The sequence below is a fragment of the Lepidochelys kempii genome, chromosome 8 (genome assembly GCF_965140285.1).
Source record: "Lepidochelys kempii isolate rLepKem1 chromosome 8, rLepKem1.hap1, whole genome shotgun sequence".
Taxonomy (NCBI): Eukaryota; Metazoa; Chordata; order Testudines; family Cheloniidae; genus Lepidochelys; species Lepidochelys kempii.
Window position 1 is genome coordinate 7,128,122 of NC_136387.1, and position 21,080 is coordinate 7,149,201.

The following is a 21,080-nucleotide window of genomic DNA, read 5'->3' on the forward strand; positions in this document are numbered from 1 at the left end:
AGAGAAAAAGAGATCAGGGCGAGCTGTCCGTGAGGGAACCTCTGATCTGTAACACATACGATTGTTTCCCCTTCCCTGAAGAAGCAAGGGGCCAAATTCAGCAAGTAGTCCGAAGGAGCCTAAGCTGGTCTAGGTTACTCCTCCTTTCAGCCATGCAGACTTGAATGTTCCACTCCCTCAGACTCTCTTAGACTCACATCCACTTACCACTGGTAACGTAACCTCCCCATCTACACATGACCCCTGAATTTGGCCCAATGAGTCTGTGTAAGGCAATGTAAGCTAGTGTACCTGTAACTCACAGGCCCAGGGCCTGGAAGAGAGGAATGCAGCAGGAAAAGCAACTAACAGGAGGCTGTCAGAAGGTAATGGTGGCAGGCTACCCACTTATTCTAACTTACATCTTCTTCCACCTCCTCCAGGTCTGCTCCCTTCTATGTCACACAGTGGGGCAGAATAGTTTTAAGGGAATCTCATTGTGTCTAGGACTGTCTAAGTATAACACAGCAACCCCCTGGGCTTCTCAGTTAAGTGTCTCCCAGCTGGCGTCTGATGGGGGACAGTCCCATACCCTGAATCTGGACTGGGAGTTCTGCTGGCCATAGCCATTCCCATGGCCAGTCAGAGAGAGCCCTAGGAAAGGGGTCCTGCTTGTGCCCCCGTTGTTTGAATACAGTGTCAGGAGGTTGTTTTTTCTTTTGCTCTCTATCCCTTGCTTCCTCCTGTAGCCAGAGAACCTGCTGCTGGCATCCAAACTGAAGGGAGCTGCGGTCAAGCTGGCAGACTTTGGCCTAGCCATTGAGGTGGAAGCGGATCAGCAGGCTTGGTTTGGTGAGTGGAAATGGTCAGGTGGGGGATTGAGGAGGGATCATTCTGCATTTCCTGTTTCTATGTGTGTGGCTAAACAGCTCCCCTCCCCCCCACTGTCCAGGAATGTTTTATTAATGTCATGAGCAACGCGGGTACCTTGAATATTTATCCCTGAATCTAACCAAAGGGTTAAAAAATTTCCACTGAGCTCCCAAGGCAAAGCCGGGCCAGCAGGGATGGGGGAGGGTGTGGAACCTTGACAACAGCTACATGGCAACTAGTCTCTTGCAAAGCAGCTGTTTTGGCAGCCTTCATGGCTCCAAGGTGAAACCACCCTACTGTGTACTTGGGATAACCCATTTTATTCCATTGGGAAAATACACCCTTGGGTCCCAGAGGTGCACAGGCAAGATATAAGTCAAGTAACTGAATGGGGATTCAATGAATGGATGTGAAGAGCTGGAACTTGAGTCATGGAGCTACTTTAAGGGTATGATGACTCCATGATGGGTACACAGCCAGTGTCCCCTCCGCTGTGCTCCCAGTCCACCGGTGGCTTACACCATGTTGAAGTCGCTGAGTGCCTCTTCGCTGCACTGCTGCAATCCCCATATACTTCCGTCTTCCAGGACAATTGGGAAAGGATGTGTAAAACTGGTCTTCTGGACAACGCTTGAAACCCAATGAGGCCTCAGTAATGGGGTGGGCTACATGCTCAGCAGAAGAGGGTGTCACATACATCTTCATAAGCAAACCTGCCAACGTAGAGATGAATACAAAGGGAGAAGGCAGGTGTAGGATGCCAACCCAAGACTTCTTTCCTAATGCTGTGCCAGCATCCGGCTCAGCAGGCTGGCTCCGTGCCTTGCATGACTCATTTTCCTATCCTTCCTTAACCCATCTGATTAGCTGCTAATAGGCCAGGACTTCCTAACCACAGGACAGATTGGTTTTTCAGTTACACCAGTGTCAATCTGGAGTAACTGCGCCCACGTCAATGCAGTTGACTCATTGGATTGACACCCATATAACTTAAAGCATAATCTGACCCAGTGCACTCACAGCCCCTCATGAACAGGCACTGAACTCTGAGGACCTGTAATCAGATCATGGGAGCGTGGGCCCTCTGGATGGCCAATTATCTTTGTTACGGCCGTTCTCAATGGACTAACTGCGGCAGAAGACCCAAGTCACGCGTTTGTCTCGCAGTCGGCTCTTGGGTGCTCCGTACTTCCTGGCGAGTGCTGACATCACTGAGTGTGGTCTGGGTTTGGTTCCATAGGCGCTGACTCCATGGGTGCTCCGGGGCTGGGGCGCCGACTCCAGGGGTGCTCCGGGGCTGGAGCACCCACGGGGGGAAAAAAAGGATGCTCAGCACCCACCAGCAGCCCTGCAGATCCGTGCCTGCCCCTCCCACCCCCCAGCACTGCCCGCCGGCTGCCGATCAGCTGTTCAGCGGCGTGCAGGAGGCGCTGGGGGGAAGCAGGAGGAGTGGGGGACAGTGTGTGGAACAGGGTGGGAAGTGGTGGGGCAGGGCGGGGGCGGGAAGAGGCAGGGTGGAGACTTGGGGGAAGGGATGGAGTAGGGATGGGGCTGGGATGGAGTGAGGGTGGGACGGGGGGAGCAGGGGGTCGAGCACCCCCTGGGGACTGAGGAAGTCGGCGCCTTTGTTTGGTTTGTTAGGTTTTGCAGGCACACCAGGGTACCTTTCTCCAGAAGTGCTCCGGAAGGATCCCTATGGCAAAGCTGTGGACCTGTGGGCGTGTGGTAAGTCAGACTGAGGTGAGCAAACAGGACAGATACATCTGGGAGAAGGAAGAAGCAGCCAAGTATCTCATTTCCCACATTCTATGCCACACCCACCAGCGTATCAGAGACGTGTATATTTCAGCATGCTCATTCTGAAGCTGTGGGGGCCAGGGCGGCCTCTATCAGAATGTACCCCTGCCATGCTGTAAGCCACATCTTCCCTGCCCATGTGCCATTGCTCCTAGCACCCGACGGCACCGCGGTACGGTTAATTTAAGTCTTGAACAGCTACATTCTTCTGAACATTAAGCCACCAGTGAAGCTAGAGCGGCCCTGTGTTAGCAACGTGTGATGCTGGCTTTCCAGGCCACCCATGTCACGAGAGAGACCACGGCTCAGGAATAGGCTGCTCTCCAGCAGTGACTCCTTTCCTTGCAGACCAACTCTGAAAATGCTGCTGGGTGGCAGTTTTCTCCATAATGCCAGCACTTCGTGAAAAGCCAGCGCTCTCCCTGGGACGTGCCAGTGGCCTGTGAGGCCAAACCCAGTGGGCCTCATGTATCTGGAGCACAATGCACCAGTGACCCAGTTAATTAAAAGTTTCACCTTCAAATTGATTTCACGGTGCAGGCAGGTGGAGAGGCACTCCTCTCCGTCTGGGCTGCCAGAATGTCACATGGCATAGATTGAAACAGATTTCTCTTCTTTTCAAGGAGGCCTGTGCACAGTGTGGGCCTACATTTTTGTGCACAGTTGCTGTGGCTGCGTGCACAGATCGGAGAGCTGCACGCATGCATGGCGTCTAACCAGTCATTTGCATGCACAGGCATCATGACTCTGTGTGTGTGTGTGTGTGTGTGATTTAGACCAACACAGAACTTGGGCCCATACAGATCTCCTAAGTCAGTGATCTAAACTCTCTCCCACTTCCGCCTGATGGAGGTTGATAATAATATGCTCCTATCCCTCTCTTGTGCAGGAGTCATTCTCTATATTCTGTTGGTTGGGTATCCTCCCTTTTGGGATGAGGATCAACACCGACTCTACCAGCAGATCAAAGCCGGGGCCTATGATGTGAGTAGCTTTGTTTTTCTCTCCTCTCCACTCGTCTCTCTCACACTCTTCTCCTCCTCTCTCCGGCACCCATCTGGCCTCCAAGTCATCACTTTGACTCTTTATACAAATAGGACCAGTAGCTGAGACCAGTTGCTGGCTTGAAGGAAACCAACAGCACCGTTCCTTCTGTGCTTGTGAGTGGCCATGGGGAAGACCATATCCACCAATCACCAACACACCTATTTCAAGGCCGTGCAGAGGAAGGTGTGCGGTTTGGTTTCCCCTGAGGAAACAGCACAACACCAAAAGGCTAGGGCAGCTGTGGGGAAGCTTGGACAGATCTTCCTCCGGAGTCCTTCTTGGAGCCGTTGCTGCTTCTGAAGTGTCTGTTGGGGACAGTTACGGACAATCTAACTGACGCTGGGGTCATCAGCTCAAAGATCATAGTCTTTTCTGCCTCAGCCCTCCCCACCTGAGCCAAAGGAGAATTCCCATGCGACAGAGCAGCGTTAGAGTTGATATTCTCTTTGTAAGCTGCTACTCCAGGCTACAGTGGGGAAAACGACAGAGGGTCTGATCCTCTCCAGTAGAGGATAGACTTTCTCCTAGTGTCCACTGTTCCAGGCATCGCGCTCCCTGAGCTGGCAGAACTAACCGTTCACTCTCCCTTTGGCCAAAACGCACCAGAGCCTCCCAGCATGAGAAGAGGCTCATCCTTTTGTAAGAGTAGTGTGTGGAAATGAGCCAAACTTTATCTGGGGGGCTGGGCAGCAGCAGAAATGCCCCTGATGCCATTGCTGATAGCACGCTCACATCCGGCCCCTTTGCCTTTGCAGTTCCCTTCACCCGAGTGGGATACTGTCACTCCTGAAGCAAAAGACCTCATCAACAAGATGTTAACGATTAACCCATCCAAGCGTATCACGGCAGCAGAGGCTCTGAAGCATCCCTGGATATCGGTAAGCATGGCGTACAGGATGGGCTACTCAGGGCGCTAGCCAGACAGTAGAAGGACAGGCAGCTTAGCATGCAGCTGGGAGATGTGGCCTGTTCTGTGATGCAGGAACATTTCTGTTAAGGATGAAGGTCCAGAAATCGGGAAGTTTTATGCAAATGATGAGGCACCTCACTTTGCATATTGGTGAATAGGCATCGCCTTGGGTGTGGCCTGTTTATCTGATGTGTAATGAAATCCTCCTCCCAGGTCTCGCTCCTCTGATACAGCGACAGGCATTTATCTAAATCAGCACGAGACATTTAGGTGTCGTTAAGCCTTAGCGCAAGTGAAGCATTAATACGAACTCACATTAAATGCTTGAGCCCAGACAGCCTGGTGATGGGAGGAAATGTGCCATCTTAGCCAAACCAAGAAAAATGCTGTGAATTCATTAATGTCTCACCCCCCGCCCCCCTGTAGGAGCCTCAGGCAGCTGGAACCCTGCTGCTCTTGGCTCCTTTGCAGGAGGGTGGTGGGAATTCCTTCTCTCTTTGAGGGGAGCTATGTCAGACTCACCTGCCCAGCTCCCTGAGAGCGTTGACCATAGAGATCATCTCTAAGCTCTGCTCTGCCATTGCTGCTGGCTGTGCCATGCCTTCTTCCTCCTCCTCCCGCTGCTGCTCCTCTTCTTCCCTGCACTGCACCTTCTGGTGTAAATGCAAACCCCAGCTTGCCCTGCACTCTCTTCTGCTGTCTTCTGTTTACAGCTAGGTTTCTGATAGTCATAATATTGTCTTCACATGGCAAAAATACTCTTCCTCTAGTGTCTTCTGGATCTTTAATGCTTCATCTCAGATCTGCAACATGCTCCCTTACTTCCCGGCTACAGGGCCCTATTGTGTGGGCTGTAACAACAGTTAGGGAATGTCTACAGACGAACGTAAGTTGACCTATGTTAGGTCAACTTACAGCCAGTGGTGGCTGACGTCCACACTACCCTCTTGTCAGTGGTGCGTGTCCTAACCAGGAGTGCTTCCACCAACTGAAGAGGGGTAGTGTGGGGGGCTGAGCTCTGTGCAGCTCCTCGCTGGGAGCCCAGCTGCTCCCCCGGTCTCTCAGCTCCCCACACCCAGGTGAGAGTGGGGGGCAGCCACCTGGGCTTCTCACCTCCCAGCCGGGAGCTGGGGGCAGCTGCCCAGGCTTCTCGCCTCCCCTGTCCCCGCCAAGAGTGAGGGCAGCCAGGCTCTAGCTGCCCAGCTTTCTTGTCAATTTCACAGCTCCAGCATGGAACCCTGAAACTGATAAGACAGCCAACAGCCTGTAAGTAGATGTAAGTAACGCAGTGTCTACACAGACACTGCCTCGCCCTAACTACACCGACATAAGTCCTACACCTCTCATGGAGGTGGAGTTATTATGTCAGTGTAGCAGGGCACTTACATCAGCGGGACAAGACTATAGTGCGTACGCTGACCTAATTACGTCAGCGTAAGCTGCCTTACGTTGACCTAACTGTGTAGTGTAGACCAGGCCTTAGAAACAGGAAAGTCCCCCAGGCAGGGGCCAGTAACAGAGCTCCTTTCCATGGCAGAGGTACCAAAGCCTGAGACTCACTGACACACCTTTCATCCCATAAAAGTCTAATCAACGACCAAAGTGATAAATCGTCCATGAACTTAGCCTCACTGCCAGGTATATAGTCCACGCCTGAGACCTCTCATCACATCCCTTCACAGCAAGGGGTTGCAGTGTTAATCATCCAGACAAATCAGTCAGCCCAGGGCGTAGCTAAACTCTCTGCAAGCTAATTTACAGCCCACTGCACAGCAGAACGAGAAACAAATGAACAAAGAGGGTGGCTAACTCACGCTACCCATTAAAGTTTTATCTGCTGCTTCCAGAGAGGCCCACGCAGCTGCATGCAGCAAAGGCCGTCTGCCTCAGCCAGGAGAGCCAGACTGCATGCATGTGTGCATGTGAGAGCAACAGAGTGTGTGTGTACATGTGTGCCCTTCCCCAGGTCCTTGGGTCTCCAGGTTTCTCCCTTCCCTCCACTACTGAGCGGGCTCTCCTTCTCTCTTCTAGCACCGCTCCACCGTGGCGTCATGCATGCACAGACAAGAGACAGTGGACTGCCTGAAGAAGTTCAACGCCAGAAGAAAGTTAAAGGTAATTCGCAGGGCCCATCCCCGCCGCCCAGGTACCTTTGGGAACCACGATGAGTTTGTTTTCCTGAACAGGAGATGTGTCACCGGGTGGGAATCCGTGTTATTCTGTGAGTTTGGATTTCAGGGGAGCCAGACTGGCCAGGGAAAGGAGAGGCTGAGCTGAGGGGCTGAACATTAAAAACCAGGCACAAAAGGATGTCTGACCAGGGTTGCTAGTTATTTTGAGGAAGTCATCTGTTGGGTGTGTTGCAAGCAAGTTGGGAAATCCGTATTCCCACCTGGGGTAGGAACGGTGATAGGCATATATAGAGCACCTTTCAGCCACAGGGATGCCAAAGCTGAACAGTGCTCCAGGGTGTCTACATCTGCCACTAGGGGGCAGCCCTTTTAATGGTGTATGGCAGTGCTACCCACCACAGCGGGGGAATTATAGGTAGGCAAAATACTTGAAGTAGAGATGTCACCCAGCGGTTGGGGCTAACGCTTCAATATACTTACAAAAAGTGCTATTGGATCTCGAGGGATCGGAAGGAGTCAGAACTTTGGTTTTCCATACTGGGAAGAATACTGAGTCATTAACACCAACTTCCAGCAGCGTATTACTGTTCATAGAATCAGAGAAGATTAGGGTTGGAAGAGACCTCAGGAGGTCATCTAGTCCAACTCCCTGTTCAAAGCAGGACCAACCCCAACTAAATCATCCCAGCCAGGGATTTGTCAAGATGGGCGTCTGTTTCATGGGGGTCTCCAATCTAAGCAGGGATCTACCCTGCCCTTCATTATCCTGGGAGGGCTGATGGCTTTGCAGCATAAAGTAGGTGGCTCCAGACTGGTAACAAGATTGGCAAGAAAAGAAACTGGCAATAATCTATATTTACTGTTCATCTCAGCAAGTAATCAGATTAGTTCAGGTCTACACTTCTAAGTAGTAATCCGTTACTGTAACTAATTACTCAAATCTCATTATATGCTACTTGACTAGCTAGTAGAGTCGACTGGAAAACGGAAAACATTTCTGGCGAACATTTTTGCAGTACTTTTTTTTCCTGTTTTTGGTCAAAGTTTAGTTTTGATGGCAATTCCCTCCCTCAGCTGTAATTAGTATAAGAAGTTACTTTAATAGCATTGAACCTGATTCTGACCTCTGTTACACCCATTTCAATCTGGAGTAATTCCACTTGTTACAATTTACACAGACTAATCTGAAATCAGAGTACGGCCCTGCATGTCTGATACTCCTTTTAATCTCACGGGTATAGGCAGTTTAGTGGCCTGCAGTGGAAACCCTGGGACTGTGGTTAGGGAGGCAGGTACAGGAGAATAAGCTGTTATTGAGAAGTAAAAGTGTGTGTTACTGGAGTGAGCAGAGTTCTGGCGTTTTGGCCATTTTCACTCTGGCAGAATCTCAGAAAGGCAGATGATGTGGGGGGAATTTCTGAGAGAAATCTCAAGATAAGGAAACTTCCCAGAAACTCCCAATAGAAATCTCTCTGCTGGTCTGGTCTCGATGCCTTTGGAACACAGGGCCAGAGAAATGATGCCATTGCATGGCACATAAAAAGCCCCAGGGGAGAGATCTAGATTGTCTTCACAAGAAGGTTGTAAATCATCCTGTCCCTCCCATTACCATCCAGAGACTCGGATTGTAGGACCCCTACCCAGGACCTGTTTCTACAAACTGGTTTCTGTTTCTGTTAATATCATCTCTGGACTCCATTCATGCAATCTCCCACCAGCTCCACCTGGTTCTGTTTTCCACCGGATACCTTTGAAAAGAAGGACAAACAGATGGACCTGACTCTGAGCACAGTGATCTCTCTTTCCTTTCTGCCTTTTGTGTATTTCAGGGAGCTATTCTCACTACGATGCTGGCAACCCGGAATTTCTCTGGTAGGTGTTGTCTTGGCACCTCACGCTCTTTACTCGGTTGCTTTGCATTTATTGTATACACTGGGTTTCGGGTGCTAGGTGGGAGCTGATTTGTACTCACAAAAGCCAGCCAAACCCAGAAGCCTTACTGGTAAAGACTGGCCCCTCTGCATTTACACCATCCATGTCCTTATGGGAGCTGAACACGCATGCTGCGTGTTCGTAATGGATGTCATTCTGGGAAGCACCACAAGGCTGGCAGTGGGGAAGGTGACCTGGAGAAGGGAAGCGGGAGAGATGTATGTCCAAGGGGAGTGGAATTGAGGGCGTGGGAAATCACAGTTCCTGGAGATTTGGTCCTGAAGGGCTTTCTATGCATTTGCTTACTCACAGTTAACGGGCAGCCATGTTCACATCCTGGAGAGGTGCTGGGGCGGAGAAGGTGCAGCCTCTCGTTTCACAGTTCTGTGGCGAGTGGCTGGTGCTCAGATTCAGCCCAGAGGGGAAAGCTCCTGTCACTGTAATAACCCCTCCGGCAGCCATGCCAGGACGGGCCCCAAGGAGAGCAGAAGGAAAGAGAAACAGCCTTTTGGGAAGGGTCCTAGGTTCAGCCTCTATCTAGGTTGTGAATAATGAGAGGCAGATATGGCCCAAGTCATGTGGGCCTCTCTGCAGACATCAATACAAAGACGTGGAACCTAATTATGTAAAGTTCCCCCAGTAAGTTCCCCTTCCATTGAGGGTCCTCTGGGATGGGAACTGCAATCCCAAGAGCCTCAGGTGCGAATGGCTGGCCCTGAAAGAGAGGGCCCTGCTGTGAGGGGGAGAACACCACTCTACCCATCATGGCATGCGAGCTATTAGGTTGTTTTCCCTGAAGGCTGATCTTGGAGTGCAGCCCTACTTGAAAAGATCTCTCTCTGTGTGGGGGAGCATGTTAGAGACTCATGGAAAAATTGCCTTGAAGCCCTTTGGAAGCCGTCCAGGTACGGTCAGAATTAGACCGCAGCAGCCCCCGGAGGCTGGAGTCTCTGTCTGTTTCCCTCCTTTCTTTTTCTGCCTTTTCTTCTCTCCCTCTCTAGGGGAGAGTCCTGTGGTCAGAGTTTCAAGAAGGGTTCAAGCTACTGGGAAGTCTGGTCTGTGCCCAAAGGCTCCACCTCCTTCCCTTACTCCCAGGTGTTACAACACAGCTAGCACACACAAGCAGACAAGAAGGGAGTTGGGGAGGGGTTTTTGTAGCCCACTGTCTACTCCTATGGGATGCACAGACATTACTAGCTAGCATCTTCTCTCAAAGCGCCTGTCTCGTGGGGTATTCAGCAGACTTAATGCAAACCCTACAGGTGGGAATTCACATGAAGGAATCATGAATTCCCAGATGATTCCTGAGTGTGGGGTACCCAACGAGATCTCTCACAACAAGTCTGAACCTCGACCCTCAAACTGGGATTGAGAGCATCCCCTCTCCAACACAGGCCCCTGCAGCTCCCTGTTGCAACCTGCTCAGAGCCCGAGCAGAAAAGGCGGAGGAGGGCACTGGTACTTAATGTGCAGGGCTGCAGGCCTGGCCTGGCTGTGTCCCCCGAGTGGGGCGAGTCTCTGACCCCAGGGGCCCAGCCAGCCTAGAAAAGGGGTTGGTGAGATTTGTTGTGGCCACAGGTGTGTTTTGACCTGGACCAGTCTCAGGTTTGTTCCACATTCATTCAATATGAAGAAAAAAAAAAATCTCTGTTAGGAAAACAACGTATTGGTGACGGTAAAGCAGGTGACCACTTCTCCGTGCTAGACTGTAAACTCTTCCAGGCAAGGGACCTCTTCATTCTCCATCTCAGACAGTGCAGAGGTCATTGTAGCTGACTATTAGCAGGATTGTCGTTTGAAAAGACACTTAATTTTGGAAAATTGATAACGGGTGGGTAGGGATCACAAAGAGTTTTCTGATCTATTAGTGTTCTTGTTTGATCTTTTTTAGCTACATAGCACCCAAAGCATGCTTGGGGCTTTAAAGGCAATTAGAAGACACAGCTCCTACCCTAAAGTCTTGACAATCTAAAAAGCATTGCAGATTAGCTCTCGCTAATCACTTGTGTTCTGGGAAAACCCTAAAAACATACCTGGAGCTAATCTGTGTTTTTGAAGGCCTGTGAAGGGGCAATTGCATGAACATGATGTGGGCTGTGAAAGCCCCTGGGGCGTAATGCTGAGTCCCAACCTCTGCAGCTGCTGGGAGTGGCCAGGGGGCATTTTAACTTTCTTTTTTAAAGTCCTAACAAAGTGTGCCCCTGCCCCAGCTGTTTGCAACACCTCCTCCTTGCACAGTAGTTTGCACCAGTGCAAAATGCTGCCCGGCCGATTTACACTCTGCACTGGTGTAAATGCTGACACAAGGTGCAGGGCAAAGGGTGAATCAAGGCCAGGATGGAGGGGGTTAGCTGGATGCCAGTTCCTCTGGGCGGGGAGAGGCAGGGAGGACGGAGGGTGTGCAGGTGCCAAAGGGATTGTGCATATCAGAGGAGAGCTGGAGAACCGGGGAAGTTGTGAGGGAGGGGAGGAGGAATCCGGACGCTGGTCTAGGGCAGAGGAACTGTGAGGTGTTCACCTGAGGGATGGGGGGAGCCAGTGTCTATTCTGGGGCAGTTCTCTGGCCTGGGTTGTACCAGAGGTCAGAGTACATGATCACAATGGTCCCTTGCCTGGGAACCTGTGATTCTCTGAACAGGTGGAGTGATGGGGGCGGGGACAGGGCACTGTTAGGGTGGGATTGAAAGAGGATGGAGGAGCAATTAAGCTTGCCTGGGGCGGGGCCTTAAGGGAAGTCTCAGGAGCTGGACAGAGGATGGTTGGCACAGGGAGTTTGTGAAGTAGCTGCAGACAGTCAGAGCAGGGTGCTTGTCGGGTGGGTAAGAGGGAGCAGGAGGTGAACTGGGAGGAAGGTCAGGTCGAGGACCGCTGGGGCCTGCAAGGGGCATTGGGATTGTCCAGCGGCTGGGGGTCAGGGTCAGCCCCGGGCATTTGTCATGGGGGTAGTTAGGCTTTTGCGGACATGTGGTAGTTGTGGGAATACGTGCTGGAGTTGGAAGAGTTAAACACCCAGGGGGGATATTCTGTCAGGCCCTACTAAGGGTGAAGAGGCTGTCCTTGAGCATCTAAGGCCAGGATGTTCAAAGCTACACCCCATAGCCACTTCCCTTCCCGCATTCTGCCCGGGAATTCCCAGGGGTCTCCTCCCCTCAGCGCACTCATCTGACGCTACCGTGTGGGAGGGCGGCTGCTGGAAGTTCATTATCTGTTTGCCAAGGGCAGCGAGCTGGGAGAGCGCCGGAGTGGCCCTGGGGGATGGGGCCAGGCCTGTGGTGATAGGTGGGCTCAAGGGAGGCCGTCTGCTTTTCATCATAGTCAAAATGTGGGCTGCAGCTGTCAGGTCCAGGGAATCATAGCACATGACCCCGGCAGCATGGGGCTAAAATTAGAGAGAGAGAGAGAGAGGCAGGCAGGCAGTGCCACGGCACACTGCTTAGAGCTTCATACTCAGCTCCCCAAGACAAAGGCAGGAGGGGAAGCCCTGGGGCTGGACTGAGGCTCATGCTCTGCCGTGGAGGACGCTGGATCCTCACTGGCCATACTACTGCATGACCCTTGAGTCCCGGCAGGAAGAAAACTGCCCAGGCCTCTGCTGTTTCCAACACTGCCCCTTGCTAAGGTTCCTCCACGGAGCTGGCGGCCAGGGCCTTTGTCTCTGTGCAGGAGAAGGAAGGGCTGGAGTTGAGGCATTCACCTTGCAGCTCAAGGGGCTGTGGAGAGAGGCGGCACCTGGGGCTGTTCTGCTCTGGGTCTGGAGCGCGCCAACCCGCAAGGACTCCTGAACCCCACCCCTCTTTTGTCTGACTCCATCGTCCCTCATGCTACTGATCCTCACACTGCTGGCCTTGGCGCCTTGCCTGGCCCTGCTAACCTCCTACCTTGTCTCCGCAGGAGGGAAAAGCGGAGGCAACAAGAAGAATGACGGCGTGAAGGTAAGCGCTCCCTCCCGGCCGGGACAGCACCCCGGGAGCCACTCCTTGGGGCTGCAGTGGATTCAGCTCTGCTGAGGGCCCCGCCGTGGCCTTCCTCTGTTTGAAAGTGCGGTTGGTAGCCATGCATTGCTGGCCCGGCTCCTTGGCCACCATCCCCTTGTCCTTAGGTCAGAGGGCCCTTCCTCCCCTGTCCCCCACAATCCCCGCTGTCAGTCAGCAGAGCTGCAACAAGAGCAAAAGGGAAAAACTGTAAAATGTGCAAAGCTCTCTAGGGAAAAGCTTGCAGCTTGCAGATCCGTGAGCGAAGAGAATGGATGCACAGGCTCATGCTTGAATAATGCACCCCTCCAACACCCCTGCAGGAAGGTGGCATGAGGAGAACTCCGAAATTCGCCTCCTCCCGAGGATTTTACTGCTGCTCAGCTGCCTGCAGCCCTCTCCACATGCCCCCACCACTCTCTCCCCATGAGGGCAGGAGGGATGGGGAAAGGAGAGGAGTCGAATGGATGGGAAGGGGAGAGAAGGGATCAGGAAAGGAAGAGGGGAAGGGGAAAGACAGTCTTGCAATTTATGCCTGGTGGGGAGAGCCGAGGGTTCAGGCGAGCAGCAGGAATTCAAAGCAGAGGCATTCCAGAATCTCCCCCGCTCATTAGCAGGAGAGCCCATGCAAATTCAGGGTCACCCAAGGGAGGCTGAGCGCAAGAACCTGGAAGGGGCTGCCTGTATTCAAATGAATAAATGAGCAGCACGAGCCGGCTCTCTGCAGAGAGTTTCACAGCCTGCCAATTCCACTCCTCTCACTTCCCCAGCAGGTGGCACTGGTCCCAGGAGATTGGGGGGGGGGGGCACACCCCTCCCCCTCCTACCCCAAATTCAAGAGTTAGAAATAATAAGAAAAAAATCCCATTTTACTTAAAAAGAGTATGGACATGTCAGGGTGAGCGACGGGGCCCCATGTGCTTGCGGTACCTACCGAGCTCAATCCCGCGTCCAGAGCCAGGCAGTCTCCTGGGGTTAGAGCCCAGTGGAAATCAGCTCTCTCCATTAATCACCTGTTCTAATGGCCTCTGGTGTGTGTGCATGGGGGCGGGGGAGAGGGGCCTTCGTCCTCCTTCCTCCCCAGAGGAGGGCGTGTGATCTGTGGGAAGGTCTCTCTGTCTGATGCATTGGGAGTCTTTCCACTGATTTCACCAGGGCTTGGGACCAGACGCCATGGGGACCTCTTCTCTCTGGGGCTTTCTCCGGGGGCAAACTTACGAGCTGTGCAGGGCCCCAGGATTCTGGGAGGGCCAGAGAATCAGGCCGCTCTCACTCTAACTCTCGCTGTGACCCAGTTGCTGGATGGGCTAAGAAGCTCTGGCAATGGATTGCTTCCTCTCTCCCTGGTACTGTTGGAGGAGGCCAAGCCCACAGTGTTAAGAGCATTTATAACCACAGAAATGCTGTATATGAGCTCAGCTTATTCTACCTCTGCTGCCAGCCTCTCTCCTTAACTCTTGAGATTCACCTGCAGGCCAGAGAATATTGTATCTTGGTCAGCTGCCATCAGGAGGTAATGTTGCTTCATGACGTGAAGACGCCGCACTGTGTCATGAGGTCATGACACACGTAGGGGTGCCCTGGGTCAGAACTCTCTCTGTTAACCTCCTGCACACTAGTCTTGTGGGATGTGACACAGTAAGGCCCCGGACCAGGAGAGTCATGATTGTACCATGGGCACCTCACTGTCAGCCTGTGCCTCTCCTCTGCTACTCTGGTGCTGCCAGAGCTGCCAGCAGCTTATGATGGTCCCCAGGGGAAATAATCCCCCCCCAGGCATTGCTGATGCAGTGCAAGGGGCTGGGGGAGAGTAGGACAAACTGAAAGAAGCTTTCTAAAGCTGTGGAAAGAGAGGGCGATGGACCAGGAAGCCTGTGTAGTGGCGTTCCTCGGTTAGATTGCCCACGGGCAAGGCCTTCATGTTTGGGTTTTAGTTTGTTTAAAATTTGCTGGGAATTTATTGATGTTTATTACAAACATTTGAAAACAGATGAAAATCGGTTCAAAAAATAACGTTAACGTTTTCTGGGTAAATATTTGGGTTAATATTGGGAGATGGGGGAACAGATGTAAAGCAACAAATAGAGAAAAGTAAGAGTATTGAAAGTAAATGCAGTTTTATTTATGCTGTGGTTTATTTCATGAACTATATCTTAACAGTGTGTACACATATTAACACACGTGTGTGTATCTTCTACTACATTGCCTTACTCTAACAGACAGCCTCACATTTACCCTTAGACTAACTTTTGATTAACCTAAACACATCTGCATAATGTAATGCACTGGATTTGCTTAATGTTATCAATATTTCCATGTACTTGAGTCGTCCGAAATTTGGGTGAAAAGTGGTAAAATAATTACAAAATAATGGCTTTTGTAAAAGCTGGGAATGTGTTTTGTTAAAATTCATTAAAAACTGAAAACAAAGGGCCTTAGCCATCCCTAAGGGGTAGTGTTGAATTAGACCTGTCACTTCACAAAGGTGGCTGTGCTGGTGGGAAACCTCTTTGATAAAGGTTATTCACGTTGGTTTTGTGGTGGCTATAAGGGTGAACGCGGTCCTAGGTATGCAGCAGAGCTCGAGGGTAATTGTGGGTAGATTGTTAGGAAAACAATCATAGAATATCAGGGTTGGAAGAGACCTCAGGAGGTCATCTAGTCCAATCTCCTGCTCAGAGCAGGACCAACACCAATTAAATCTTTGGAACCATCAAGAGGGAAGGGTTTAGATTTCCAGTACCGCATCAGTCACTTAGGTTTGTATCCTTCAATTCTGAACCTTGTCTCGAGGGCCCTGTGAATGGGCTCGTCTGCCCCACCTTATCACCCAGCTCTTGAGAGAGAGAACTCTGGGGAAGAGTTCTTAATGATTTTGGATTGCCATGACTGCATTTTCTGGGCACCAAGGAGGGACAGCCTGGGTAGGTGGCTGGAAGCCTCTCCTCCCTGGCCCCGTGCCATGATACAACTTGACAGGAAGATGGGAGAAGTACTAACTTCGTGGGAGGGGTAGAGGTGGGAGGCAGGGCAGAGGAAGGGCTCCTGCCGAAACAACACAGGTGTTAGTTCTTTCCCAATGGACCGTTCAGTTGCACCATTCCTCACACCTCGCTGCCCTGGCCAGCCTGGAGGCACGGTTCTCTCTTGGGGGTGTGGCTTCCATCCCAGCAGCCTCCGGGGCACAGAGGAGTGAAATGTTCAGGCTGGCAGCTGGACATGCCCTGGGGCGAAGCTGGCGTGACAGACTGCGAGCAATCTGCAGAAATCAGGGCACATGCTGGATGTGTTCATTTCTTTGGTTTGTGGTTTTAACTTAGCTGCAAAAGTGGGACAGTGTCTTGAAAACTCCAGGGGGTCTTTGGGGACAGGAGTGTGAGTACCCTTTCCCCCTCTAAGTGGGGAGGGGGAGTGCTGTTTATCAGTGAACATCACTGTAACTCAGGCCATGTGGTCTGGTATGGTGCTGGATGGGTTGTGTCCTCATTTGAGGGAACCCATGGGGTTCACCATCCCATGACAACACACTGGTCCCAGGCAGCAGACCCACCATTCCTGAGTTACTGTCCCATCCCTGAGTTAATGCAGCCATCACATTATCTTGCAAATGGTTGAAAGCAGGGTTCCGCCCACTTCTGCTACCCCCCCATCCCACTAGTGGAGACATCCAGCAGTGTGGCCCTGTGGGCTTGGAAACCTGTGATCCCCAGAGGTTCTTTACCCATGAAACAGTTTTCACAGGGCCAGAATTTCCCTACCCACAATGCATGGAGGCCATTTTTGGTCCTCCTTTTCCTGGAGGATACGATACAATCACTGCCCTTTGTGGTGTCACATCCTGTTACATTGTAAATGAATGCAATCACTGCCCCATGTCCCATCCTGTTACGTCCTAAATTAATGAAGTCACTGCCCCATGTTGCATCCTGTTACTGTATGTCCTAAATTAATGCGGTCACTGCTTTGTGTTGCATCATGTTCCGTCTGAAATTTCTACCCTGACTGCCTTGTCTCCCAAACTGAATTAATGAAAGCTCTTGACCCTCCTTGCATCTTCCTATGTCCTGATTCAAGGTAGCTGTCACTACACTTTCTCATCAGGTTTCACCCTAAATACAGCAGTCGCCACCATCTGGCCTTACATCGTATTTGAGGATGTATATTTGTGCCGGGAGACTAATTTAGGTGATGCCAATAGGGTGGTGGTAGCTATGCTAATGTAGGATGGAGCCTCATGAAATGGCTGCAATCATTTAGGATGCAAAGGGAGGAACAAGTGGTAATGAGCATTAGTGGATTTGGATGGCTCTTTATAACACAGCCTATCGTGAGCTGTGATGGGACACTGAGTTTCATCTCACAAGGGGCATGCATAGCTTTTGCCCATTGCCCCGTTGGCCGTGGGAGGTATGTCTATGCCTAATTCAATGTGCTGGCACCAAGCCTGTTACCTTGGCATGGCACCTCCCAAATCTGATGCGTTTTGCATTGGCCTTTACTGTTGTGGGAATTCCCAGTTCCTGCCATCTTCACCACCACCACCTCGCATCATGGAAGTCAAAGTGGAATGTGTTCTTAGGGAATTGATAACCCTGGTGCACATCCTAGAAGTTAGAGATAGAAAAAGGCGGTAGGTCATCTTGCCCATCCCTTTGAAGAAGTCTCCAAACCAAACAGAAGGTGAAAAGAAGCTGAGTGCATAAGCCAAGAATCTGCAGGAGTATTTTGGGGTGATAGGCAGGAATCTGTTCAAGGGGTCTTTTTATCCAAGGAGTCCAGAGCATTCTTGGGTAGGAATCAAAGTATATGCATAAGGTCTTTTTTGAGGAGCTCAGCTGTGTTCTAAGGAGATAGCCTAGGTGCTAGATTTATATCCAGGACACCTTGACGTGGTTTGTTCAAGAAGCACTTTGAAGCAGACTCCTGGATGTAAAAATTACTCCATAGAGGACCTGCAACTGAGCAATTCCAGTGTTTAGAACCACAACTTGCTCACATGCAGGATCAGGGCAGAGGGAAATTTAGTTGGTGAAGAGGATTAGAATAGTAGCATCTCACCTGGTTTCAGATCCTTGTATAGTCACAAGTAGAATGAGTTTAGTGGTCTCATGCTAGTTCCGAGTGGATGTTTGTCCACCCTGTAAAACCACTGCACAATTTGACATGATTGGCTGTCATTGCTCAGAGAGGCTCCGTTTTGGAATAGCAAGGTGAGGACTGAGTTGCATAGGCAGAGGTGTGCATGGATCCAGAACTGGAGGAGCAGATGTTGCGGCAGACCAGGGCTGAGAGGCATTGGTGGAGCTGTGTTGGGGACCTCACATAGCATTGGCTGCACTGTTTCACCTTAGCTAGTGGCATCGGTTTCTCACCTGAAGTGCCAAATTTACCCCCAAATTCCCCCCTGCAAAAGGACTGTGAAGGGTGGCTCAGGAGCTGCTGTCTCCCATGTGCTGCTCTCTGCCTTTCTCACTCTGTGTCTCTCCCTGTCCCATCTCTTCTCCTTGTTTTTCCAGAAAAGAAAGTCCAGTTCCAGCGTTCAGTTAATGGTGAGTGTCCTTCGTCTTCCTCAATGCCGCTAATGCTGGGCCTCTCCACGTGTGCCAGCCTATCCCATTCTTGGAGCTTACCTTTGACACGGGGGTTAGGGAAGAGGGGACACTGGGTTGGAGGGAACATTTTCAAAGCAGTATCACCCCCAGATCCCTTGAACAGGGTTGGTGATGCCCAAGGCCAAGGGGAAGCCAGCTTTGCTTCCTGCTGGCAGGTTATCACACATTTCTCCCAGTCCTCCTGTCTGCAGCCTGCATCAGTCCAAAGAGCCTTGAAAAAACACCTCACTTGGCTTTCCTGGACCTGTGTGGTCGCGGGAGTCACAACAGCAGTGGCAGCCCTTGCCAGCCCAGTGGATCTAGTGGATTACGGGTACTACATAAATACGCCTTGGCTGGGACGGGTTAGTGGAGCAGTTGCTCTAGCTCACCTGGCAGTCTCATCTTTCCTGGGAAATTTGGAGAGCGGATGGGTTCAGCGGCCCCGGCGCCTCCCCGTGCAAATCTGTGTCTCGGTCGGCGGTTTGTCTCAGCCTTTGGTAGTCCATGTGGGTCTCGGAAGCCCTCTCTGTTTTACTGTCCATTTCTCTCCCTATTATGCAGTCAATGTGGTCTCTCTCACTCCTGCACAGTCCCCTTGCTCTCTCATCGCAGTTACCTCTCTTTGTTAATTTGTACATTTCTTTTCCTATTGTATAGTCAACATGATGTCTTTCACCCCTGCACAGCCTTTCCCCGCCCTTTCTGGCTGCAGTCCTAGGATCCTGTGACACTCCCCCCCTTCCCCCAGATCCGCCCCTTGTATGTCACTGTAGATGGTTGCAGGAAAGGCGTGTCCACTCCTACAGACACCAGCCCCCTTCTCTTTGGCTACCAGGTTGAAACTCAGGGAGGACACTGCAGTTGCTAAGCTAGAGTGGTGATTGATGGCTGGCTCGGTCAGCTGGTGTTTTACCTGGTTTTGGTCCATTTGCAGAGTTGGGTAGAACCTGTGTGACGGATTTCTGAGTGCACGGGAGCCTTCAAACAAACAGCGTAGAGTGGGTCTTACTTTTCCTCTCTCCTTTCTGTTCTTTGCTCAGGAATCTTCGGAGAGCACCAACACCACCATTGAAGATGAAGACACTAAAGGTACAGTGGATGGCCTTCAGGCGTCAGGGAGAGAGGTGCAGGGATCCTACCCTTGTCACTGGCCCCTCCCAAGTCAGACATAGTTACTGTCTATGCAGTATAAACTCATTTGTGCCTTGTGCCTCAGTTTCCCCATCTGTAAAATGGGGATGATGATACTGAAAGTGCTTGGAGATGAAAAGCACTAGATCAGAGTTAGGTGTTATTATTACTAGGGTACCCAAGTCTCTGTGAACATATTAGGCTTACACTAGGGAGAAATTTGGCCCGTTTTATCTGCACACCCGAGGGATCACTGTAGGAGAGGCAGATGACTGGCCTCAGTTTTGGTCCCTCTCTAATGCACAGTGTTTTACTCCAGAACGTCACTGCAGCATGCCATTCTTTATGCGGCGATATACAATTAGCCCTTGCGTTAGTCTGACCCTGCCAGAATCCATCCCAGCACTTCACCAGGGATCTTCCTAGTCTTTGCAAGTGCTTGAGCTCAGCAATCCCTTGCCCCATTCTGCAAGTGCTGCCCTCCCTGCTTAGCTCCTTTTCGTTCCTGTCCCTTCTGATCCTGTCCCTGCCGCTGGAGACAGTCTGAAAAATTAATCAGCCTTTGGGAAGAGCCTAGGGAGGAAATACCTCCCTCCCACCCTGTCAGGGCTGGCTTGCCAAGAATAGCCTGGGGAATAATTGTTCAGCGCTAATTTGTAAAGTCTCCCCAATGAAGTGAACCCAGCAGCAAGTGATGTGGACTCTGGCCTGACATTAAAATTAATTGAAAATTCGTCCTCACAGGGAACAAATCCCAGGAGACAGGGAATGGAAATTAACATTTCAAAGGGTGGAAATACTTCAGGCCGAGCATGCAAGCAAGGCCCAGAGCTAGATACTCATTTTTATTAATGACCTTCTCTCTCTCTTCCCCCTTTGGCATAATAAAAAATTAACTCTACTTTGTGAGTCACACAGACCCTTGGTCTGCATCTGAACTGGACTTCATTAATAAGCACCTGGGGTAGCTCAGACAGGCTCCTTCGGAAGTGCCAGCGAGTATCACTGGACTCGTCCCAAGTAGGTTTAGGCTTATCCCAGATCCAGCTGGGAACAGGCGTGGAGACGCAAAACATCAGCCTGACCCCCGCTGAGAGTTACATTTGCTGGTTCTCTCCTGGAGTTTTCTGTGAGCGATGGAATGGAGGCAGGTGAGATTCCGAGGTCAGACCTCCCTCTGAGACATGCAAGAACCCCACCTCCTCCTACCGTGGGGCAGAGGCAAGGGGTGTTTTTTTGGCTCGCGTGGGAGAAGGGCCACCCACAGACTAGGATGATCCCAATTTAAGTCTCAGCTGTGATCACAAGCAAGATGGACACCCAGCCACCAGATGAGGGACCTGTTAGCTGGTTCCATCCACCCTAGTGTTTGGCTAGGGGTCTGCAGGACAACATTCTGGCTAGTGAGCAGGATAAAAAGTCTTGGGAGAGTCGAGCAAAGTTCACTTGCTTAGAGATGGTTAAACTGGTGGAGATTTACTGGCCAGATGGTGATGCTGAGGTCACTCAAGACTCCATACCACCATTTTATACCACAAATCGGTCACTAACCCTCTACTTTTGTAACAAGAGATGAACATTAAGAATTCCTGTAAGTGTCCCTGATTCTGAAGGAGTTTCCTCACCTGCTGTTGTTAGAACTTTTCTATCTCATCGTTCCCAGGCCCTTTCCTGCCCCCATCCATCCAGGCAGGAATCCCTGCTTTCCATCCTC

The 21,080-nt window shown here is 51.2% G+C and overlaps 1 protein-coding gene across 3 annotated transcripts in view; it reads left to right on the forward strand.

Annotated features, from left to right (window-relative positions):
* Positions 1-21,080, forward strand: part of CAMK2A (calcium/calmodulin dependent protein kinase II alpha) — an 83,672-nt gene that overhangs the window by 52,716 nt on the left and 9,876 nt on the right. For 2 of the 3 annotated variants that reach the window (XM_073355335.2, XM_073355336.2), the window contains exons 7-14: positions 729-831; positions 2,494-2,577; positions 3,539-3,633; positions 4,452-4,574; positions 6,638-6,721; positions 8,568-8,610; positions 12,562-12,602; positions 19,276-19,324. In XM_073355335.2, the coding sequence (XP_073211436.1) occupies positions 729-831; positions 2,494-2,577; positions 3,539-3,633; positions 4,452-4,574; positions 6,638-6,721; positions 8,568-8,610; positions 12,562-12,602; positions 19,276-19,324 (622 nt within the window). Of the gene's footprint in view, positions 1-728; positions 832-2,493; positions 2,578-3,538; positions 3,634-4,451; positions 4,575-6,637; positions 6,722-8,567; positions 8,611-12,561; positions 12,603-18,157; positions 18,191-19,275; positions 19,325-21,080 lie in introns of all 3 variants that reach the window. The other variant, XM_073355334.2, reaches the window with a different exon arrangement.